General features: G+C 42.8%; 1 protein-coding gene across 3 annotated transcripts in view; it reads right to left on the bottom strand.

Annotated features, from left to right (window-relative positions):
* BTBD8 (BTB domain containing 8) overlaps window positions 1-26129 on the bottom strand; it is a 122419-nt gene that overhangs the window by 56440 nt on the left and 39850 nt on the right. For all 3 annotated transcript variants that reach the window (XM_044300799.1, XM_044300801.1, XM_044300800.1), the window contains exons 5-7: window positions 23528-23617; window positions 19605-19685; window positions 17770-17866 (exon numbers count right to left, since the gene is read on the bottom strand). In XM_044300799.1, the coding sequence (XP_044156734.1) occupies window positions 17770-17866; window positions 19605-19685; window positions 23528-23617 (268 nt within the window). The remainder of the gene's footprint in view (window positions 1-17769; window positions 17867-19604; window positions 19686-23527; window positions 23618-26129) is intronic.

The following is a 26129-nucleotide window of genomic DNA, read 5'->3' as shown; positions in this document are numbered from 1 at the left end:
CAGTCCTTTTATCTACATCTACTGCACTGACAGTTTGCGCCGTCAATATACACAACGCTAATACCCCAGGGCGACTCATGGTTCCTATCCCCAATTTTTTTCTGATTCTCTTTTCTTTTTTTTTCCTCTCTTTTTTAGTATTTTCCTTTCTTTTTGGCTTGTCTTTTTGCCGGTTTATTCATTTATTCTTGTTTACTTTTGTGGTCCTTGTCCTTCTTTCTATGCGGCTTTATAGCAATACCACTGGAGGGAGCTGGTCCCCCCCCAGTAGTATACTGTGGGGGTTACATGCGCAGTTCATCCCAAAACAGTCTCACTATTAGAGATGCTAGTTTGATTTGTGCATGCTCCCTGCACCTTGACCCAGCTAGCCTCACAGTTTGAGACACTGGATCTAAGACGCACCTTATGACCTATCACACACAGTTTCTGGCGGGAGCAGATAATTAGTATGCGCTCATTGGAACCTGTAGCAGATGAGCTGCATCTTCCTGTTCCTAGCCCATGGTTTCTGCAGTCCAGTGAGTTGACCACCAGGTGTTTCTCTAGATCAGTCTACTAGGACCCCTGCTGGCATATATACCACCTTTATTGATGATGTTTGGTGACTATTATATGTATCTTCTATCAACACTGTGCTTATGTCCATTCTATGCATTGTGCCATTGATTAGGGCGATATAGTAATCTTTTACATACCAATGATAAGTACTCCATTTTTGGACAGTTGCTATTGTAGCTATATTAGACTATATTATTCTCACACTAGGCCTTCCTTATATTTGGGTTCATTATTTGATATATAAAATGGCATTCCTCCTTGCCACTTTGCATTACCCTTTTATGTCATATATGGCTATACATTTAGGTATTCTCCCATTAAATGCAGTTTTTGTTTTCCTTTTGGATGGCTAGTATTATACACTGGTATCTGTGGATATATTACTGAGCATTCCAGCTATATAACACCTACCCAGTAATGCCTGATACATAATACTTCTTCCTCTACCCACCAGGGACATACTTCTAACTGTGTCCACTACTGTATATAACTAGTATTATTCCAAATCATTGTCTTTGAATATGCTTTGATGGATACACTGTACCCATGCATTTTGTTTTTTTCCCATTTCTAAAACCTATGTATAGTCTTTTTTGTGTCTGAGGTCCAAGTATTAGGCTAGGTCTACACGACGACATTTGTCGCGCGGGCGCAACAGTTGTCGCGCGACATTTTGTTGCACTAATGTCGCGCGACAATTTTTATAATGGCAGTCTATGGTGTCGCACTGCAACATGCGACATGTTGCGACTGCGACGCGACAGTCGCATAAAAATCCATCTTGAATGGATTTTCTGTGACTGTCGCGTCGCAGTCGCAGCATGTTGCATGTTGCAGTGCGACACCATAGACTGCCATTATAAAAATTGTCGCGCGACATTGGTGCAACAAAATGTCGCGCGACAAATGTCGTCGTGTAGACCTAGCCTTAGACCGAAAAAGTTCACGTTTGAACACTTTTGTGAGTAGCAACTGACGGTTGACGAGTACCATGTCTGATTTACATAGAGGATGGATTAGGATCCTAGTTGGCCACCGCTGCCATTTGGAAGTGCTATACAGGTGCTATATAGGGCAGCACGGTGGCTCAGTGGTTAGCACTGTTGCCTTGCAGCACTGGGGTCCTAGGTTCGAATCCGACCAAGGGCAACATCTGCATGGAGTTTGTATGTTCTCCCCGTGTTTGCGTGGGTTTCCTCCGGGTACTCCGGTTTCCTCCCACACTCCAAAGACATACTGATAGGGACCTTAGATTGTGAGCCCCATTGGGGACAGTTGGATGATAATGTCTGTAAAGCGCTGCGGAATTAGTAGCGCTATATAAGTGTGTATAATAAATAAATAAATAAATAAATAAATACAGCCACGTCAATATCAATAGAATATGCCATTAAGGTTTGATAGGAGAGGGTCCCAGAGATAGGACCTGCAATAGAATATGCCATTAAGGTTTGATAGGAGAGGGTCCCAGAGATAGGACCTGCACCTCTCAAGAATGGACCCGTCTTTAATCTTGAGGACACTGCCAATGCACAGCGTTCTCTATTCAATACACTTTGACTACTGAAAACAGCTGAGCATAAAAAGGGGACGCAGCATATACATGTGTTCTCTCCACTAATGGTGGGGTCCCCTTGTTTCACCTCCAACATTGGTGGACTATCACTAGGATAGGCCTCCAGTGCCAGATAACCGCTGAGCTTCGCTATATCTGGCAGCTCCACAGAACTGAATGGAACAGCGGCAAAGCTTACGTGTTGTGTTGGGTTGTCCATTCATTTCTATGGGACTTAGTACATTTTTGGCACTCCCACAGAAATGAATAGAGGGTGGCCACACATGTGCGGTGCACGCTTGTTCACTTTGGGAGCTCCGTTCTGGAGATAGGAGCAGGTCCCAGAGGTGGGATCTGCGCAAGACATTGATGGCATATCCTAGCGATATGCCACAAATGTTGGAGATAAGACAAGGCCTTTAAGATAAGAAGATCCTGCATGTTATGTGTAAAAGTATGCAGTTTGTAAGTTAGGCAATTCTCCCCCAAATAAGGCTGTAAGGGGGTCATTTATTAAGATCTGCGTTTTAGACGCCGGTCGATCCCCTGAAGTTATGTAGCGGTGCCGGCCTCTACATAACTTCGGCATATCCAGCGCTGGTCTAAATGTAAGACAGCCTAAAACAGGTGTAGAAAATTATGAATGAGGTCGGCCTGCTGGCCCGTCCCCGCCACACCCACTTTTTTTTTTTTTAGACCTGGCGTGAGCAGGGAAAAGTCGCAGACTGCGGTGTAAATAACCTTTGAGCCGCAATCTGCACCAGAAATACGACGAATAAGGCGTATTTCTGATCGTAAGTGACCCCCTAAGAGTCCACTGAGACAACACTGGCACCTAAATAACAACGCAGCACAATAGGGCAGAGAATGGTCACAGGAGTGGCACAGAGCAGAGCGAGTGCCAAGGGAGGGGGTAGAGAGAACATGAGAGAGAGAAAGTAGATAGAGCAGAAGAGTGCAAGAGAGAGGGAGAGAGAGAGAGAAGAAGCAGACAAAGACAGAGCAAAACATTGAGGGTGTATGTCCATGTGTGACTGAAAATCAGCATGTGTTTCTGCTGGAAATCCGCAGCAGAAAAAAAATGCACCAAAGTGCAAAGGGTGAAATCCGCGTAAAGCATAAATTGACCTGCTTTAAGGGTACTTTCACACTATCGTTAGTGTGTTCCGGCAGGCAGTTCCATCGTCGGAGCTGACTGCCTGATCCGCCGATCAGTGTGACAACTGACAGTATTTGTAGACATGATCCGGGTGCGGATCCGTCTACAAATACATTGCAAGAACGGATCAGTCTCTCCGCTTGTCATGCGGATGGACGGATCCATCTTGCAGTCTTTTTCACATGCGCAGACCGGAAGGACAGATCCGTTCTTCAGTTGTTTTGCAATACCGGATCCGGCACTAATGTAAGTCAATTGGAATTGATGCCGGCATTCCGGCGACTAATCAGGCATTTTGGACGGACATAATACCGCAGCATGCTGCGGTATTATGTCCGGCCAAAACGCTTGACACTGACTAAACGGAAGACATACTGATGCAAACTGAACGGACTTTCTATCCATTCAGAATGCATTGGGATATGCCTGATCAGTTCTTTTCCGGCATAGAGCCCTTTTGACGGAACTCTATGCCGGAAAAGAATAACGCTAGTGTGAAAGTACCCTAAAATATGCACCACAGGTCAATTTTCCTTGCATATTTTTACCGCACTATATGGAGGAGAAGTGCTAAATCCTCATTAAGGGCCCTTGCACACGACTACTGTCCCATACTCATAAGATCATATGAGTGCGAGACAAAAGTCCCCCGAGCGACCAGACGTGCACAGCATCATTGTAATCTATGATGCTGTGCACACGATCAATGCCGCTCCAGGACATACGGCCTGCTCATGGACCAGATGTCTCGGAGGGCATACGGTCGTGTGCAAGGGCCCTAACTTTGCTGGTACTGTGGATGTACCCCAAAGGGTATCTTGGGGCTCATATGCATGGCCGTGTCCGTTTTTTTGGCAAGAAAAGTTTGGCTCCACATGTTCATTCCTTCTTTTTCTTACTCCCACCAACAGAAAGGGCTATTCTTGCCCGCTCATTCGGACACGAATAGGACCTGCTCTATAATTTTCAGAACAGACAAAAGAATCCTGCAAAAAAATACAAATGTGTGCAAGAATGAGCGAGCGCGCTCACAAAAAAAATGCAGATAGCACGCAGATGAAAATGCGGTTGTGTCCATGAGCCTTTATGTGGATGATATACTCTTTATTCTATAATGTGTATCATTAATTTCAGGACCCTGCATTCATTACACAGCTTTAGGATCTAATACATTCTGAATGCAAGAAGTGCTTATTACACTTCTGTTAGCCTTAAAGGGGAACCCCAGCTTACACATCTATGAACCGACAGAATATGCCAACAATTCCTGACAGATGCAAGTCACATCTCTCCTCTCCTATCAGGAGGATGGAGGTCCTGTAATTCCCATCAGCCAATTTCCCCATAGAACACGAGGAAGAGGCAGCTGGGTTATATTAGAAGCACACCGACACGAGGACCATCTCAGAGCAAAATAAATAGGAATCTTCTGAAAGGTTCTTGAAATCTGAAGGGAAAATAAATAATCTTTCAAGGGGGGGGGAAAAAAGGGGAAATATCAAAAACCCAAAATATATTTTACTTCTGCAGGAAATGATTCCTCTGACACAGAAATTCTATAGCAAGCTCAATTCTCACACTTTGGATGGCAGCAGATGACGCAGCAATGCTGAAGACATCTGCTCCTCTACAGGATTTCTAAAAATGCTAGTGCTGACACACAGCTGACAAATATAATCGCAATGAATCATCGTGAACGAGAACCAGGGTTATAGTCACTTAATAAATACAAGAATACATAAAACACACTACCATGAGGGTACAGGCCCCCATGCAACCCATGTCCACCTGAAGCAAACCAATGTCTGCATAAATTACCGCAAACTCGCAGACATTGGTTGCCGTCGGTTGGTGTTCCTCCATTGCACACGGCCAGCTGCACCCTGCCCTTGGCCTGGTAGGACCCTCATTGATTAGACACAGTCGCTACAATGAGCTTCTTCTCTCTGGAGGACCCAGTATGTCTATGCGCTACATGTAATTTTCCCATGGGTGCAGGAAAGTTAAACACTTGCTTCTGGGTTTCCTTTCAGATTATACTGTAGATCAGTGGTGGCGAACCTATGGCACGGGTGCCAGAGGTGGCACTCAGAGCCCTCTCTGTGGGCACCTGCTCCCTGGTATGGTGTACCAGTATGCCTTAGACTTTTCCTGCCATTCATCAGCGCAGGGCTCACTATGAACAGCACAGGCAGCGCACTGAATGTAGGCAGGCTATTACAGCTACATGATAGAGTACATGGAAGATATACTATTGTCATTCAGGTTAAAGTGCGTGTTGGCACTTTGAGATAAATAAGTGTGTTTTGGGTTGCAGTTTGGGCACTCGGTCTGTAAAAGGTTCGCCATAACTGCTGTAGATGATCAGTAGGGAACCAAGCAATGGAACACCATGAAATAACTTATTTTCAGGGAATTTTTAGATAAAAATAAAAAAACAGGGAATGCCCAAAACATTTGACCCCCTTTGAAGAGTTCTGAAAAGCGACTCTCCAGTTCACCCTGCCAATTCAAAAATATAAGGTACAGTTGCAATAAAAGTCCAATAAATCCTTCAGAATTACCTGGATTTCTGCATTGGTTACTAATAGATTAGAATGAGACCACATTGTAAGGCCTCATGCACACGACAGTATTTTTTCACGGTCCGCAAAACGGGGTTCCGTTGTTCCGTGTCCGTTTTTTCTTCCGTGTGTCTTCCTTGATTTTTGGAGGATCACCAGACCAGAAGAGTGAAAAAAAAATCTAAGTCAAGTTTGCCTTGAAAATGATAGGAAAAAAACGGACACGGATCACGGACGCGGATGACAATCTTGTGTGCCTCCGTGCTTTTTCACGGACCCATTGACTTGAATGGGGGAACCAATACAATATATAGCAGCCTTTTTTACAATTATCACCACAAACAATGAATAGTGTCTTATAATCAAACTAAAATGCATACACCCGCAGGTGAATGACATGTGCTCACCTTAAACAGTGCACCGCAGTATTGTCCGTTCATCATGGCCAGCGGGATTCACATCGCGGGTCTCCAAAGGCGCATTCCGCATTATCCATAAGTGTTCAGGACCTGGGGGCACCCTGGTCACGTGAACAACACATGACCACATAATCTCATCCTGTTCATCCACACTTAAATATGTATGGGATATATGTGAGATCCGGGCGTATAAATGTGAATCTTGATATACCGGTACCTAGCAAATATTTATATAAAACAACTGTATCCCCATGTAAGCAGGGGTAAAAATGGATGCATATAAATACCATATCGATCCACTGCCCTATCTATTTGAGCACAGTACAATGCATGCTATCACCATTTTCAGATACTAGGAGATTACATAAACCAGTGAAGGGCAAACCGCGGACTCCCCAGCCGCTGCAACATCACAAATCCCACCATGCCCCGCTGCAAGCTGATAACTGTAAGCAGACTGGGCATGCGGGGAGCAGCCGAAGAGCCGCAGTCCACCCACCCCCGGTATGGACTAATGGCATTTAAACCACACTGAACTAGGGCCAAAAAGGCACAATTTGATAGGCCAAAAGGCCTTAGTATCAAGTCCTACCAGATCTGGAGACTGCAACTGGAGTCCCGATATCCGGAGACAAACTGAGATGCTTCAATAAAATAGTGTAAAGAAGTATCAAAAATATCAGGTTACTATTGTGCCATAAATATATCCATATAAACACTAGAAATCATTAAAAACAAAAGCATCCGCCTATACTGAAACATATATACCACGTAAATCAATATTATCTCCACTTAATGCACTAAATCTATTCAATGTTGAGTCCATAGGGCTGCATAGAGTTCAGCGTGAAAATCCACTAACTCTTTTTTCCTGAGGATACGGCCTCTGTCCCCACCTCTTCTAAGGGCACCTACCGAGTCGATCACCCTGAACCTGAGCTGTTTAGCTACTGGCTTGTCCATTGTCTGTTTTCTGATCAGGGCTCTTATGTTTGTTAATATGTTCCCTAATCTCCACTGTGGTCTCTCCCACGTATATCATGCTGCACGGACACTGTAGCATATAAATAACATCTCTCAATCTACAGGTATAATACTGTTTGATTTTATAAGTCTTCCAGCTGTAGGGATGGGCAAAGGTATCTCCCCTGATAAGGTTACCACAGTTGCAGCAACCTAGGCATGGAAAGTTGCCCATTTTCCGAGGTGTTAGATACCGCTGTCCATCCCCATGTATTTCACCCACATCAGATTTCACCAGTCTATCACCTAAACTGGCACTTCTTTTATATGACATTAATGGAGGATTATCGAACACACGTATTGAAGGTAAACCTCTCTGTAGTATGTGCCACTTTTTCCTGAGAATATTGTATATAGTCCCACTATGCGTACCAAATGTAGAAGCAAAGGGAATGCATTCACCAATCTTAACAGTAGATGTGGAATGAAGTGTGGTTTCTCTGTCAACCAAACCCACCTTAACTCTTGTACTCTGCAATGATTTTCTCGGATAGCCTCTCTGCGCAAATTTCTTACCAATCTCTTTAGTTCTCACTTCAACTGTGTCCTCCTCAGATACCACCCTCCTTACCCAGGGAGCAAGTCAAGCATACATCGGGGATGGTTACTGTCATATTTTAAACAAATTATTTCTATCCGTTGGTTTCTGAAAGAGGTCTTTCTTCAATCTACCTTCCTCTACATACACCCTAATGTCTAGAAATTGTAACTTTTTTTGAGAAGATGTCATCGTAAATTGTAGGCCTGGGATCCCACCGTTCAGATGCTGATGAAACTCATCTAGCGCTTCCATAGTACCGCTCCAAATCATGAAAATGTCATCGATGTAGCGCCACCAGCACAGGACTCCCCCAAGATGTGCAGAACGATAAACCAGTCTGTCCTCCACCTCCGCCATGAAGATGTTGGGGTCACATTGGACCCCATCGCCACACCCAGTTGTTGTTAGAAGAAAGTGTCCCCAAAGAGGAAATAATTCCTCTTCAGGACCACCTCCAGAAGGCGGAGGACAAACCGGTGCCCATCCGGGGAGAGCCCCGTGCCAGCCAGAGGCCCATCGACGACACTTAGACCGAATTCATGTTCAGTATAGGTGGATGCATTTGTTTTTAATGATTTTTAGTGTTTATATGGATATATTTATGGCACAATAGTAACCTGATATATTTGACACTTCTTTACAGTATTTTATTGAAGCATCTGTCTGTCTCCAGAAGTGGTAGGACTTGATACTAAGGTCTTTTTGGCCCATAAAATTGTGCCTTTTTGGCTTTCGTTCAGTGTGGTTTAAATTCCATTAGTCCATCCCGGCTTGCAGCTATCAGCGGGGCATGATGGGATTTGCGATGTTGCAGCGGCTGGGGAGCCGCGGTTTGACCTTTACTGGTTTATACAATTTCCAATAATTTATGTAATCTCCACTAGTATCGAAATATTGTAATAGCATGCATTGTACTTTGCTCAAATAGATAGGGCAGTGGATCGATATGGTATTTATACACATCCATTGTTACATGGGGATACGGTTGTTTATATAAATATTCGCTAGGTATATCAAGATTCACATTTATACGCCCGGATCTCACATATGGAGGAGATTATGTGGTCATGTGTTGTTCACATGACCATCATGTGACCAGGGTCACATGACCGGCGTGCTCCCCAGGTCCTCAACACTTATGGATAATAACACCGTCATGCGCGATGAGAGTCCCGCTGGCCGTGATGAACGGACAATACTGCGGGGCACTGTTTAAGGTGAGCACATGTCATGCACCTGCGGGTGGATGCTTTTTAGTTTGATTATAAGACACTATTCATTGGGTGTGATGTTAATTGTAAAAGGCTGCTATATATTGTATTGGTTCCCCCTGTTTGTGGGTGGCGCTGCATGCACTTTAAAAGGGTAGAGATCATTGCTCTGTATTAGGCTCGACAAAGGCTGGGATACAGCCGAAACGCTGCTGCTTGATTTTATGCAATAGGAGAAGAGAAAAAAAAGAGGTTGAGTAATTCCACCAGGGTTAACAGCCCTGGGGAACAGGATGGAGAAGATGTTAGTGTGAATGAAGTAAAATAGGATAGCACCACCGTCTACGTGCCGTTCGGTAATTCTTTTAGGGAAGGCAGCACAAGTGTTAAAGGGAAATGAAATAAAATTTCAATCCCAACAGACACCTACCAGTAATGGATGAATCTTGTCTGGTGGCTCCAAACCTACTGAATGGGTCCAACCAGACGTGACTCAAAAAAAAGGGAAACACTATAATAGGCGCCACTCCCAAGAGTATGACGAAGATAGGTGTGGTGAAGAATACCCACCTTACACCAGATAATGGTGATAGTACAGAGTGATCTCCTGAGAGGAGATTGGTGATTCTAAAAGTTAAAGTACTCACTTCACAGGGGGGGGGTTGTCACAGGATAAAGCTCAAGAAGAACCTGCTATGACAACACCTACCACAGCGGAGAAATCCAAGGGTATATTCAATCTTTCTAAATATAAATTACATCCCAATGAGATACTGCTTTTAAGCAAGGGTCTCTCGTTTTGCCCTACTGACCAATCTGATCTCTTTGAGGTGTTTGTTGACCTGAATCAATTTATCAGGAAATTAACACTTCAGAGACACTTCGCTGCGAAATCTTTAGAACCTAAAAATTTGCCTGACCTGGCCTCTACGGCAACCAACATACCTACTCAGACACCTATTCCCTGTGATCTTAAAGGGAAATCTACTTTCTACCCACTGGATAGTAAAGGTCCCTTCATTGAATATTTTTATGACGTGACAATGCGAGACCTAAAGACCGCTCTAATTAAGCCAAAAAGAGAAAACATCGTAAAGGGATAAGTTTGCGAGATTAAAGATAATTTGGGGCACAAAGAAAAACTTGCCATAAAAACCCTCATGAAAAACAGGGACATTGTGATAAAAACTGCAGACAAGGGAGGGGGGATTGTTATTTTAGATACAGAATACTATATTGCGGAATCTATGAGGATCCTGTCAGATAAAATCTTTTACAGACCCCTCCTAGAGGACCCTACTCGGGATTTCAAGAAATTATTGTATGATCTGGTCCTATCTGGGTTTGAAGGGGGCATCATAGATAAAAAATTGAAAACATTCCTTCAAACTGCACATCCATCTACTCCGCGTTTTTATCGAAGATACATAAGTCCTTAATCAACCCTCCAGGTAGGCCGATTATATCAGGGGTGGGGGGCTTAAAGGCAAATTTATCAGCCTATGTGGAAGATTATCTGCAAAAATATGTAACAAAGCTGCCTTCCTATATTAGGGATACGGCCCACCTTATAACCTCACTAGAAAGCTTTTGTTGGGAAGATGATTTTATTTGGGTAACACTAGATGTGTCAGCCCTTTACACTAATATTAGACACGAATTGGGGATTGCCGCTGTAATCCATACATTATCCCAGGATATACAGATGCCAGATCAGAGAGATTTTATTGGTAGGGTCATAGAATTTTAAAACATAATTATTTTACTTTTAATAACAGCTTTTATCTACAAACCCAAGGCACTGCAATGGGCACCAAATTTGCGCCTTCCTACGCTAATTTATTTATGGGTGTGTTTGAGGAGTTTGGCCTTTTATCCCATCCCAATATTAAATTTTATCGTAGATTTATAGACTACATTATTTTTATCTGGAAGGGTGATAGTGTTAAATTATGTAATTTTATTGAGGAATTGAATTTGAATGACTGGAATTTAACCTTTACTTTGGAATACAGTACTATATCGGTCATTTTTTTAGATCTTAAACTTACTATAGAAAACAATAAAATTGTCACGCAAACTCATTTTAAAAACGGTTGATGCAAATAGTTTCTTGGAATATACAAGTTGTCATCACTCCAAGTGGATTAGGAATATCCCCTTAAGGGTACTTTCACACTAGCGTTTTTCTTTTCCGGCGCTGAGTTCCGTCCTAGAGGCTCAAATCCGGAAAAGAACTGATCAGTTTTATCCTAATGCATTCTGAATGGAGAGTCAGTCCTTCAGGATGCATCAGGATGTCTTCTGTTCAGTCTTTTTGACTGATCAGGCTTTTCAGAAAAACGTAGCATGCAGTATTTTTACCTCCGGCCAAAAAGCCTGAACACTTTGACTGAACACCTGATCAGGCTTTTTTCCCATTGACTTGCATTAACGCCGGATCCGGCCCCGTGTGTTCAGTCAAAACGGATCCGGCTTTTGCATGTTAAACCCGAAAAATGTGAAAAAAAAGTTTAAGTCCATAAATGGCGGATCCGTTTTTTCCAATGCATTTTTCCATTGTGATCGAAAGCCTGATCAGGATTCAAATGTAATCCGTTTTCACACGTTTTTCCGGATCCGGCGGGCAGTTCCGGTGTCTGAATTGAACGCCGGATTAAAACAACGCTAGTGTGAAAGTAGCCTTAGTCAATTAAAAAGGATTAGGAGGAACTGTTCTGATGACCACACTGTAAAGACCCAAATAGGTTTCCTTAAGAAAAGATTTAGGGAAAAAGGGTACCCAAAAAAACTATTGGAAGATTCCATCAAAAGGATCTCAAAAACATCCCAATTGGACAGTCTACGACCAAAGGTGATAAATTCAGCATCAGGAACTAAAGACTTTGGCACAATGCGACGTTTAAGTCTAGTCACCAGATATAGTTCCCAACATACTCTTATTCGAGATATCCTAAGAAAAAATTGGTCCATACTATTAAAGGATCCCCTTTTGAACCAAGGCATCACCCCTACACCTATTCTGACATTTTGTAGAGCAAAAACTTTAAAAAATTTAGTGGCCCCCTCCTGTCCGAAACTAGATCATGCCTCAAATATGGAGAAAAGAATAAAAGTCACTCCGGGTATTTTTAAGTGTAAGGGCAGTAGGTGTAAGTGTTGCCTTATGATCACAGATGGCATTAGCAATATCAGAAATCCCTCGAACGGCGAAATATATACGTTCAAACAACATATGGATTGTGGCACGATGAATGTGATCTATCTCCTCCAATGCTCTTGTTCACTCTTTTACGTAGGCCGTACTACACAAACCCTGCGTGAAAGAATGAACGAACACCGCTCTAACATTACGAGGAAAGTACTCACGCACAGTGTCTCCAGACATTACGCTAAAATACATGATGGCGACCCTGCATGCTTGCGGGTGACACCAATTGAACAGGTCACACACTGTTTCCAGGTATTGTGTAAGAAGGAAATGTACTGGATATTCCACCTGAACACACTAACACCGTTTGGTCTTAATGAGTCCCTGGAATATGTGAATTTCTGAACCATATAGATCTTTGATTGGTTTAGGATTTTTTAGATATATGTTTTATGGAATCCCATTTTATCCCATGAACATTTTATTAGTCCTTCTAGTCCCATTTATTATATTATTTTATATTATTATACTAATATATAATGCCTTCATTTTTTCTATATTTATAGTTTTAGAGTTTGAAGGGAGAAAGAAGGGAAGGAAGGGAAGGGAAGAAGAAAAGGGAAGAGGGAATTTTATACTATATATTATATATTATGTATTGTATAGAGGAAATTCATCCATTATATATAAAGTTTGTTTTACTGAATATATGATCCTTTATTAGTCCATATTTAATCTCTTTATTCTTATCCCACATACCAATTCCTCTTTATATATATATATATTTTTTTTTATTCAATACTGACATGTCTTATATATAATCTAATATTTAGCCCATTTTATTTATTTATCTTTATTTTATTTTATTCATTATCTAATACTTTTTCTCTCAGGAGGAATATAGGATCAAGGTACATATATAGATATATATAACACTTGGTCCCTGCAATCCTATGATAGACCCTCTGCTGAACATCCAAGACCCCTGCGATGTTATCCTGGACTGTCCGCTCTATAGTGGAGCGCTAGATGATGCTGGTATCCCCGCCGATAGATGCTGTGCGTTCCACTGCGGAACGCACTGAGATTCTCGCCGGAGGGCGCTGTGCGTTCCAATGTAGGAACGCACAGGAAGTTACATCACAGGCCGCTTACCGGAAGTGGCTGTGCGTTCCACCCTGGAACGCATTGCGATTCGGCCGATTTTAGGCCCCTGATTATAGCCGGAATATAGGATAAAGGTATGACATCTGGTCAAGATAATTTAGCATTATACAGGAGGGAGTCGGTCCCCAGGCCTATTATAATCTTTGGTAGATCCGACATGGGAGAAATTTCCACTTCCGGTTTCGGGCCGTCTTTCCCTGGGACACCACCCCCATGTGCTTGTGTATTCTATTTAAGCGTCCATTAAAGGGGAAGTACACACAGTGGGACTATCTCCTCCTTAAGCACTGGAGACCTCTGTTAAAGGACCCCTGAAGGTAAATTTTGGATATCTCAGTACAGTGTTTATAATACCAATTAATTTTAGTTGGATTGTTGGTCTGTTCTAAACTAGAATTTGATAAGGAAGAAATGTTTGCTTCTATATATGGTGCTGTCTATAAGTTTAACACCTAATAGTTTGATTTCTAAATGGAACCACATTTCATAGTATAGTTGTTTTTACACCTGTCCTGTCTGGACACCAATTTTTAATTGTTTATGTATCAGAATATGTGCGTAATAGAATATGTGTCTATTATTATTTATTTTTATTTTCATATATATATATATATGTTTCTTTATGTTTTTTATTTTTATCCCTTACTCTTTTCTCAATACCCCTGAAGAAGAAGGAGGGTTGTGAGACCTCCGAAACGCGTTGGGATATTTTGTATTGTTTTACTGCAATAAACTGCATTTGATCAGAAGCCTTATCGTTTGGCGGCCATCAATTGATACCATCTGACACGCGATCCTGGCTAGGGGGGCAGTTGGTCACGGGTGTCTTGAGCTTTATCCTGTGACTACCCCCCCCCCCTGTGAAGTGAGTACTTTAACTTTTAGCATCACCAATCTCCTCTCAGGAGATCACTCTGTACTATCACCATTATCTGGTGTAAGGTGGGTATTCTTCACCACACCTATCTTCGTCATACTCTTGGGAGTGGCGCCTATTATAGTGTTTCCATTTTTTTTGAGTCACGTCTGGTTGGACCCATTCAGTAGGTTTGGAGCCACCAGACAAGATTCATCCATTACTGGTATGTGCTTGATTTTATGGCACACTTTCTGTAAAGTCCGTCCAATAAAGGATTCACTGGAGATGCTGCCGCTGCCTCTCTTCATTTGTTATCCTGAGGATAGGTCATCAATAATAATAACTTGAACAACCCCTTTAAAGCCTGGTTTATTATTATCATAAAAGGCTCACTCTTCAATGTGCATTACCCTTTCCTGCATTATAACCTGAAGTGACATTGTTAATAGCACTGAGCAGCGCAGTGATGGTTGCTTTTAGCTCAGGCAGCTGTGATTGACAGAACAGCAGATGAAATCATATCCCGTCATGTCATCAGCCTCCCCGATTCCAGCACTCAATATTTTTTTTTTATCATTACTGTGCCTTCGCCGATCTAGTAATACTGCTGCATATGAGCAATCTATCATGAGTGGGGTAATGGACGTCCATGAAGAGGCGGGCACGTACTGTATGCGACACCGCAACTCTACCGCATATAGGTGATAAATAAGACAGAAGTAAAAAACTTTTCTTTATTAAAATACAGCAGTATCTACGGTATATACGGCAACTTTTAGCTTAAAGGGATTCTGTCCCCAGCGACCTCCCTATCCAACTGTCTGCATAGACACATAGTAGTGGTTCACCTGACACTGTTTTTCTTTTGTTGATCCGAGGTTCTGTTCCCGACTGATGATACTTTTTCTTAATATGCAAATTAGCCCTTTGGTGCAACAAGGGTGTCACCATTGTTCATGTTGCACCCAAGCTCCACTCCTTTCTGTGGCCAGCCCTTCCCTTGCTGCTGCCTGGCCCTGTCCACCAAAGCAGCCAGGGAGGGGGTGTATGCCAACAGCTGGATAGGGAGGTCACCCATTACAGATTCACTTTAACCCCTCCAGGACCCTGCCATTTTTCCGTTTTTGGGTTTTCATTCTCTTCCTGGAGCCATAACTTTTTTATTTTTCCGTTCACGTAGCCATATGTTTTTTTTGGTGGGACAATTTGTATTTTTTAATGGCACCTTTTACTTTTGCATGCAAAGTAGTGACAAGTTAGAGAAAATTTCAAATGGGGTGGAATTGGAAAAAATGCAATTCTGCCACAGTTTTATGAGTTTTTAAAACAGCAGAAACCCCGACTGTCACTTCTCTATTATTCCTGCCAAAGGTTTATGAATAAAGGTACAACTGGGTGTCACCAGTAAGGGGGGGTTGTTTCTGCACAGTCTGACACTATCGTATCAGACTGGTCAGGGACACACCCCAGACTGGTAACAACCTGAGGAACTGAAATTCATAAACGTCTAGCAGGAATAACAAAGGGATGGCACAACATACAGTTATATGAAAAGGTGCTCTAGGATAATTATTGCATGGAGAATGCAAGTAGGTACTAGGACAGACAAGTCAGGAGAAATGATAGGTCCTCTTTAAGAGGAGGGTTGCAGCTAGAGATGAGCGAAGCGAGCTTCAGATGCTACAGCCGAAGCGGCTTCTCTAAAAAATTCATTATAACACATTTTTTAGCGAAGCGACTTCGGATCTTGCATCTGAAATCGCTTGGCTCATCTCTAGTCACAGCACATTTCACCCTAGCAAAACCCTTTTGAGAACCCTGTGAATTTTTCTCATAACTACCCATTGGCAGGGAGGGTTTACAGAGCAAGCCCTAAAACGATTCGGTTGCCTACGCTTCCAGTGAGCTGGCAATCTCTGAAAGATTGCGCATATATAGCTCAATCACTGAGTGAGACCGCCCACTGGACTCCTAATCCCGGAAAGAGCCATGGCCTCAATAGAGGACTAGTTCTGCTGAATCTTTTCCCACCAAACTATATATCCAACTGCTCCGCTCATCCTGCTCTATAACATGGTGTCCGCAGACTGGAATGCATTTTCAGCGTGATGGGTTTCCATTGAATGCCCCCTATGTGGGCACTTGGTACTATAATGTCCAATGGAAAGCTATGCTTGAAAACCATTGCTTACCTACAGGAGCATGGATCATGTTATACTGTTTTACAGACACACAATTCATACCCGCCCAACGCTTTCTTTTTTCATATAAAATATATCACATAAAACAAAGCAAAATCAAGGTTTAGGATTTAAAAATAAAAAAAAGCAACAATTTTTGTGTTACTTTTTATTTTAGGCCTCATGCACACGACCGATGTTGTGTCCCGTGTCCATTGTTCCGTTTTCCGTGATTTTCTGAGGACCCATTGACTTTCAATGGGTCCCTGAAAAACTCGGCTAATGCACCATTTGTCATCCGCGTCCGTGATCCGTGTTTCCAGTCCGTGAAAAAAATATGACCTGTCCTATTTTTTTCACGGACAACGGTTCGAGGACCCATTCAAGTCAATGGGTCCGTGAAAAAACACGGATGCACACAAGATTTTCATCCGCGTCTCCGCGTTTTTTCCTATCATTTGCATGGCAAACTAAACTTAGATTTTTTTTTTACTTTCCTTCATGTTTGGAGATCCTCCAAAAATGAAGGAAGACACACGGAAACAAAAACGGACACGGATCACGGAACAACGGAACCCCTTTTTGCGGACCGCAAAAAAATACTGTCATGTGCATGAGGCCTTAGGGTGTATTTACACGACTGTATGTATTTTGCGGTCTGCAAAAAATACAGATGGTGTCTGTGTAACATCTGTGTTGCATCCGTTTTTTGTTTTTTTGTGTGGATCCATTGTAACAATGCCTGTCCTTGTCCGCAAAATAAACAAGAATAGGACGTGTTCTATTTTTTGCAGGGCTATGGAACGAACAGACGGATGCGGACAGAACACGGTGTGCCTGTATCGCTAAGCTACAAGTCCTGCGTGTAAGCTAATCCTGGCATAGCACATTGTTACAGAGTACCCATGTGGTTTGGCAGCATTTAGCCAACCTCAGGGGGCACAGGCAGGAGCCTGCTCTGCTGAGCTAATCCTGGCATAGCATGTTCTTACAGGGTACCCATGTGCTATGCCAGGATTTAGTAAACCTCAGGGGCCACAGGCAGGAGCAGCAATGTGTGCTCTTGCCCCTACACCGTTCTCTACGGCCTCGTGGATACAGCGCAGAGCCCGTACTCCGTACATCGCTGCTATGTGCCAGAAGAGTGATTTCAAAACGCGCTGATAAACAGGGCTTTAGTGGGAAATATCAAAACCATTAAAGTATATTAGGAAAAAAAAAAAATTTAGGGCATTTGGGAGATTTTTATATTTTTTTTTTAAAGTTGAATAAAACTTTAGTTACTCGTTAAAGGAATTTTACAGCTGAAGAAGAATTTACTGAGGCCTTGCAATAACAGGCACATAATAAGAACACAAGACAGATTATAGATACAGTACCTTAAGGAAAAAGTTACAGTAATCTCTTTTCAAAGTGTAAATAGCGACTTCTCGAAGCCCTTCCAATCCATACATGTCAGCAACAGAGAGAATCTGACTACAAGACAGAGAAACAGAACCGTGTAAAGACAGTTGTCACCAGATTACACTGATAAAATTAGATTACACTGTTAACATGTTGTAAATGGAGCCATCAATATTACAGTCCTAATATTCAGGTGATGAATGTACATTTTTAACATGCCCTCTTCACACAGGACTGGGACTGCATGCCGTCACATGGGCCACCATTATCTATCCTAGATGAAGCAAGAAACAGGTTCCAGTGCACTAAGGACCACAAGCAGGTAAAACGGAATAGTCCATTCCAGATTTGGTTTTAAGCCCCACTTATGGGGAGTTCCCGAGTCTTCACTGACAGATCCTTTTGTTATCCCTGGAGAGGAGTCTGGCAGCAGCTTTCTCCTCTCGTTCCACTGAATAAACATACAGTACGTTGGGATGAAGCGTGTAAGTGTATGAGGAAGCAGGGAGAGAAAGCTCAGAATACAGACAATGTTCATTCTGTGGCTTGAAGGTGTATGGGCACCTCTAGGGGCACACGTAAGGGATGGTGCCACAAAATATTCTCCAGCACCTGAATCTGAATGCTTCGGGAAATGCATATAATTAAATATTTGGAATAGCCACGGAGTTATTAAATAAAATATTTTTGTAAAGCGCCACCTGCTGTTTGTTCTTTTCCTCATCTCTCCATCCGCCTCAGTAACATCACTGAGGTGGACGCACATATTCAGTTCCATCCTTCAACAGAGAACAAAGCTGAGCTGTATATCCTTCAACTGGCACCCACCAGAACTACTACTAGAAGCAGTAACAGTTACAGGGAGAGAGCTGCAGCACAAAGGACACATCCCCTGCACTGTGCGAGGAAGAGAGTTGCAGCAGAAAGGACATTACTGAGGTGGACACACATGTTCAGGTCCATCCTTCAACTGACACCGGACAGATCTGCTTCTAGAAGCTGTAACAGGGGGAGAGAGCTGCAGCAGAAAGGACGCGTCCCCCGCACTGTGAGAGGAAGATAGCAGCAGCAGAAAGGACGCGCCCCCCGCACTGTGAGAGGAAGAGAGCTGCAGCAGAAAGGAAACACCACCTGAGAAAGGACACCCCCTACAGTGACCTCTGCACAGTTGACAGGGCATGTCTAGAAAACTCTCCCATAGAAGTCAATAGGAACCTCCAGTCTACTGTGTCTATGGTCCACGTATCTGCTGTAAAGCTCATCTCTAAATGCTGTTAACAACTCTACCTAAAAAATATAATCCAAAAATCAGAAAAAATAAAACCGATTAGAAAAAATGGCTGTGTGTCACCATCTGGTTTTAAAAGGCAGGAAAGTTATAGGTGACACATTCCCTTTAAAAGAGACTTCTCTTCATCTCATCCTTGTGCATTCTTGATGACCGAGACTGTTAGAGAACGTCACATTCGACTGTGGAGCAGTCGTCATCAATGCTATGGATTCCGCACTCCCTGCCTATGGACAGGGGCTGTCCATAGGCAGGGAGTGCGGAATCCATGCTATTGATGACGACTGTGGAGCAGTCGAATGTGACGTTCTCTAACGGTCTCGGTCATCAAGAATGCACAAGGATGAGATGAAGAGAAGTCTCTTTTAAAGGGAATGTGTCACCTATAACTTTCCTGCCTTTTAAAACCAGATGGTGACACACAGCCATTTTTTCTAATCGGTTTTATTTTTTCTGATTTTTGGATTATATTTCCTATCAGGTTTCATTGCAAACGAACAGTGCAAATAAATAAAGCTTTACCCGACATTAATGTTTTTGGGAAGTTCCATTATTCCTCCATATATAGAATACAAGATGACCATCATTTCTGCTGGTTTAACGCTGAGAAAAACGAAAACGTATCAATTAATGCATTTTCCATACTTAAAGAGCTGTTAATAAATTATACAGTAACTACTATGGCTGGACGTGTTTTCCTGGAGTACCCCTTTAAAAGGAACAAGCAACACTGCACAGCTCATTTATCGAAGACCAAGAATTTTTTTTGTGGGAAGCTGACCCTTTTTGCAGGGTCATATAAATGGTAAAAAGACACCCTTCTAAGGAACCCTATTGCACACAAGGACCAGAGGATGCTTCTCAGGGTATGATGCAAAGGACCTACAACTGACGGTGGGAGGGATGGGAGGGGGAGTGTGGAGCTGGACTGACGGCACAGGCCAACTGTATTTTGGGCTCCCCAAGACAGATTCCAATACACATTAAGGCCTCGTTCACATTAAAAATTTTTACGGACGTGTGCATTTTCCCCAGACAGCAAACATGCCCATTGATTTCAACAGGTTTGCTCACATATCAGTATTTTATTTTATTTTTACTGACCTTGGGTCATTTAAACGGGATGTCTCACTTCAGCAAATAGCATTTATCATGTAGAGAGCTATCAAACCCCTAAAATGCCTCTCCATACGCCCCTGCCAGAGATTGTACTTACCTGTCCCCACGGCATCCACATCGCTTCTGACGCCCGCTGATGCATCTTCCCGTCGAGCCGCCAAGAAAGGGGCGCAACAAGGACGAACCTCCCTAGTGTTTTGTCTGATAAAAGTGTTGCTAGCACTACTACGGAGCGCTCACTAGCACACAGACTAGGACCTTTCCTCAGTTTAGCCCTAGTCTAATTATGGTCTTACCTTATAGAGCAGCCCCCACTGATGCCATGGCACTTTTTTTTTTGTTGGCCCAGTTGATTTTGGCGCCTTATATTATAACGAGCTGACTCGGTTATACTAGGGAGGAGACTCGCAGTTTCGCTGGGGGCCGTTCTCTTCTCCCTGGCTGTGAGCCCATCGCTGTTAGCCAGAGAGGAGCTCATTCGCCCTGGCTAAGAGCGGTGCGTGCTCACAGCCAGGGAGAAGAGAACCGCCCCCAGCGAAACTGCGAATCTCCGCTAGTATAACCGAGTCGGCTTATTATAATATAAGGCGCCGAAAATCAACTGGGCCAACAGCGGACGAATGGGAAGGGGGGTCTTTGAAAAAAAAAAAAAAAAAAAAAGTGCCATGGCATCAGTGTGGGCCGCTCTATAAGGTAAGACCATAATTAGACTAGGGCTAAACTGATGAAAGGTCCTCTTTAAGTGAGTTAAAGCAAAACAATTACTTTATTTATGATAAATGATAGAAAAATTATGGTTGACAATAAGAGTTATAAAACTACAGTTATCTTGACTATTATGAGTAAGTAAAGATATTGTAGCATCACCTGTTGGCCCACAGATTGGGGGATTCCAACAATCAGCAAGGGGAAGAATCTGGGAACAGCGCAAGGCACGTCTGCCGCATCTTCAATGAATCCCAAAATTCCCCGTGGAAACCCCCCTAATTTTAAAAGTAAATATGATTTCAAACTCGTGATTGGGCATGTGAGTGATCATATTTACTTGATCGTGCGCAGAGAGAAAAGTCTTATTATTCTTCCACTCATTCTTATACATTCGTATCACATGTGTATCACACCTAGCATCGCGGGTGACGCTAGTGAGGCCGTTTTTATCTGCGCAACAGGAAGATTCATCGACGGCCTTGCGGGTGTCAGAAGTGATGCGGGTGCCGGGGAGCCAGGTCAGTATAACCTCTGTGAGGGGCGCGGGCGTATGGGGAGGCATTTTAGGGGTTGGATAACCCCTTTAATATAAGGCACTTACTACTGTATTGCCATTGTCCATATTGCCTCCTTTGCTGGCTAGATTAATTTTTCCATCACATTATACACCGCTCGTTTCCATGGTTACGACCACCCTGTAATTCAGCAGCGGTGGTTGTGCTTGCACACTATAGGAAAAAGCACTGGCCTCTCTGGTGGCTGGGACCACGGGAGTGCACATAGTCCAGTACGTTTTCCTATAGTGTGCAAGCACGACCACCTCTGCTGGATTACAGGGTGGTCGTAACCATGGAAATGAGCGGTGTATAATGTGATGGAAAAATTAATCCAGCCAGCAAAGGAGGCAATATGGACAATTACAATACATTAATAAGTGCCTTGTATTAACTTTATCTACATGATAAATGCCATTGGCTGAAGTGAGACAACTCCTGTCTGTGATGCAAACCAAATACGCTCATTGAAGTCTATGGGTCTGTGAAAAATCACAGACACAACACAGATGGCGAGTTTGTTTGGTCCATTTTTCACTGACCAGCGACAGGAGATATTTTTGAAATTAACTGTCCGCTGACCAGTGTCCGTGGAATACGGATGACACACAGAGGGCAAAAAAGGGACACCCAACCTTTACAGACATCTTCACAGATGAAACACTGACTGATTTTTCACAGACATCAAACGGATATGAAAATGTGAACAAGGCCTAAAGAAAAAGGAGGTAGAACGGCCTGATTTCAGCAGGATCGCTAACTCTCTCGTGTACGAGGGACTCCCAACTCTTCCATGCCAGCAATTATATGGATAGATCTTAACATAAGGGAACCAAGAACATGAATCTAAAGCTAGTTTCACACTAGCGGTAGAGGAGTCCAGCAGGTTAACAGCCTGTCGGATCCGTCCTGCCGCTAGTTGACTGCCGCTCCGTCCCCATTAACTATAATGGGGGCGGCGGTCCAGGCGGAAGCAAGGCAGCCGAACTAAAAGTACTGCATGTCGTACTTTTAGTCCGGCTGCCTCTCGCCGTGTGCTGCCACCGGAACTCCGCCCCCTGTATAGTCAATGGGGACAGAGCGGCAGTCTGGGGGCACACGTGAACTAGCGGCAGGAGGGATCCAACAGGCTGTTTACCAGCCGGAACAGCCTGCCGCTAATGTGAAAGTACCCTAACTCTTGTGAAATACGTTGTATTTTTTAAGGGCACAATTTAATTTACCATGTCAGTTATTGGAAAACGTGGGAAAAAAAAATGTTTGTGCGGTTAAATTGAAAAAAAAAAATAAACACACACACACAACACAATTTTGGCAAGTTTTTTTTAGGTTTTGATACCACTGTGCACAAAAAATGACATGACGTCCTTATTCTGCGGCTCATTAAGAATACGGTGATACCAAACTTGTATAGTTTTTTTTGTTGTTGTTTTACTACTTTAAAAAAATTAAAACCTTAGGAAAACGTTTTTAAAAAATTTCACTACTAATTTTTTTTTTACATTTTAGTCCACAGCCATAAAACTAGTTTCATTGGTACCATTTTGTGATACATAGGACTTTTTGATAACTGTTTTTCCATTATTTACAAAAAATTGTTTAATAGACATTTTTCGGTTTCAGTTTATTTTTTTTATTGGTAATATATTTTTATATGTAAAATTGGGAAAAGAGGGAGATTTAAACTTCGTAATAACTTTTAACCATTTTACGGGGCTAGAACCTGGGATCTTCTGATCCCTTGTCCCATTCACGCTATTAGGGTGAATGGGATTTTGACGCACTCCCTGTTGAGCTGTGTGCCTCATGCACAGCTTAGCAGGGAGCATACCAAGGCAGGCCTGGGAAGTTTCAGAAGCGTCCAGGCTGCAATAGTAACTGACCGGAGCCCTGCAATTTCACTGCGGGAACTCCGATCGGAAGGCATAGGGAGCTGCATCCCTCTGCGTTATCTCACAGATGTCGCGATTACTGTGGATTATGGCACCTGCACTACAGATGATATATTGAGCATTGTGATGGTATTTTCTGAACAATTAACAACACAGTTTAAGATGTGATTACCCTTCAATCTTGATTAGGTCTTGTGAGGTCTCCGCCCAACATCCACTCAACATGGCAGCAAAGTAACTAGACCTGGCGCACAGGATAGCCCTGTAAAAATTTAAAAGGATATAATCAATTGGGCATCATTAAAATCCCAATAAGCACTCACAATATTAGCGTAAAACCCACAATATCCTATAATAAAGAATGTCCCATATATAATTTTAGTACCATTAGAAGCCTGTAGAATAACCATAAATAGGTAAGTGTAAGTGTGTGTGTTTCATGGCAAATGCAGTTAATTGGAATTAATAGTCAGCGAAATGCCAATACAATACTATAGTCTCCATGAAAGGACGGAGTACAGTCCCCTGTTACCAAAAATAAGGGCAGGACAGGCGAGATGCATATAGCATATAATGGTGTAATATCACTTTACCTAGGCCTCTGGCAGTACATCAGCTGTCCTTAAAGGCTAGGATCACATCTGCACTGATTAATTGTTCATTTGAGTCCTAAATGCAAAATTAAGCAACCATTTTCTTTCTGCAGAGTGCGTACGAGTCCTGCCGGTGCTGCTGAATTGGACATAAAACCATCAGAGCCCTTCTCCTATTTCTGATGGTTCTCTCTGCTCTCCTCGAGCTTGGGAAGCAGCATCTGATCCACTGCGCATGCACCAAGTCATTGAGCAGACTCGGCGAGCGAGCCATGTCAATCAAAAGGGGGGGGGGGTGAACAGAGCACAGAGCTTGTGGTGCTCCATGTGCTACAGCCATCCCCTAGGTGCTCTGAATAGGTCATAAGCATAAATATAACAAACAATTTCACAGCACCTACTAACCCTAGAGACAATAGAAATACTATATTTTTCATTCCATAAGACGCGCTTTTTCCCCCCCAAAGGTGAGGCAGTGCATCTTATGAAGCAAATACTAATAAGCTCTTCCATTATAGAAGACTGTAGACAGTAGGATCTGGGAGCGGTTAATATTGCGCTCCTGGTGCTGTGTACTGACTGCATACAGTATCAGGCCATAGCGGACTATGACCTGAGTCTGTGCAAAGTCCTAATACAGTGCAGCATGGTGCTAGCAGAAGCGGTGAGGGCAGGAAGAGCGCACTGGTTCTTAAAAGTGGCTGCACTGTCTGAAACATTTGTCTTATGCCTGATCTAAAGTCTGATGAGGAATAGGGATCCGATTTTGGGGTCTGATGAAGAATGGGCAGGAGTCCGATTTTAGGTCTGATGAGGAATGGAGATCTGATAAAAAATATTTGTTTTATTTTCCTACTCTAAATCATAAGTGCATCTTTTGGAGTGAAAAATATGGTATATCACTTTACTAAGTATGATGAACCCTACTAGACAATATGCCTGGTTTATTAGGGTGGATCGTCCGAAATGAGGCTCCTTAAATGGATGACACTGTTAGGAATCTGTGAGAGTCGAGAGCTTTTACTGGTATGAACATTAAACTTAAAAGGGTTTTGTCACTTCAGCAAATAACATTTATTATGTAGAGAAAGTCACTTACTCTTACTAATGTATTGTGATTGTCCATATTGTCTCCTTTGCTGGCTGGATTCATTATTCCATCACATTGTACACTGCTCGTTTCCATAGTTATGACCACCCTGCAATCCATCAGTGGTAGCCGTGCTTGGATACTATAAGAGAAAAAAAAAAGCACTAGCCTATGTGCGCTCCGATGGTTCCGGCCACCAGAGAGGCTGAAGACTTTTTTTCTATAGTGTGCAAGCACGACCACCACTGATGGACTGCAGGGTGGTCGTAAACATGGAATTACAGTGTGTAATTGTGATGGAAAAATGAATCCAGCCAGCAAAGGAAGCAATATGGACAATCACAATACATTAAGTAAGTGGCTTGTATTAACTTTCTCTACATGATAAATGCCACTTGCTGAACTGACAAAACCCCTAAGGCAAAAATCTAATGTAAACACATCCATACATATGTTATTGATGTCAGTGTTTGCCATTTCTAAAAAAAAATTAACAAATTAATGAATACATACAGTGCATTCGGAAAGTCTTTGGGCCCTTTCAATTTTTTGTTGTGTTGCGGCCTTGTACTAAAATAGATCTGCACTCAATACCCCATAATGAGAAAGTGAAAACAGAATATTAGAAATCTTTGCCAATTTATCGAAAAGGAAAAACTAAAATCTTGCATTGACAAGTATCCAGACCCTTTTCTCAGGACTTATAGCCTCCAGTTTGCTTGGGTACGATGCCACAATTTTGCTTCTCAAAGCCTGAGTGTCCTTTAGGTGATGTTATACTGAGGAGAGGCTTCTCTCTGGCCACTCTGCTGTAAAACTCAGATTGGTGGGGGGGCATGGCCTACCGAAGCATGGTGTGAGATGCACATCGGAGCGCTCCTGCAATTATCCTGGAACATCCGTCTGTCCGCGGTCACCCGGTAGACGAAAATCGCTTTGCGGGATACAAGAGGCTGAGAAGAGTCCCCTGCAGCGCATATATGAGCACCAGAACACCGATGAGGGAAAATATAGGGGGCGCCCGGACGGAGCCGAGAGTCCAACATGGCGCCGCCATAGAGAAGGAGGAGGGGCAACATGAGGCAGTCAGT

Source organism: Bufo gargarizans, chromosome 7, assembly GCF_014858855.1.
Source record: "Bufo gargarizans isolate SCDJY-AF-19 chromosome 7, ASM1485885v1, whole genome shotgun sequence".
Lineage (NCBI taxonomy): Eukaryota > Metazoa > Chordata > Amphibia > Anura > Bufonidae > Bufo > Bufo gargarizans.
The sequence above is the reverse complement of the archived record's forward strand: the minus strand, read 5'-3'. Positions and strand labels throughout refer to the sequence as shown.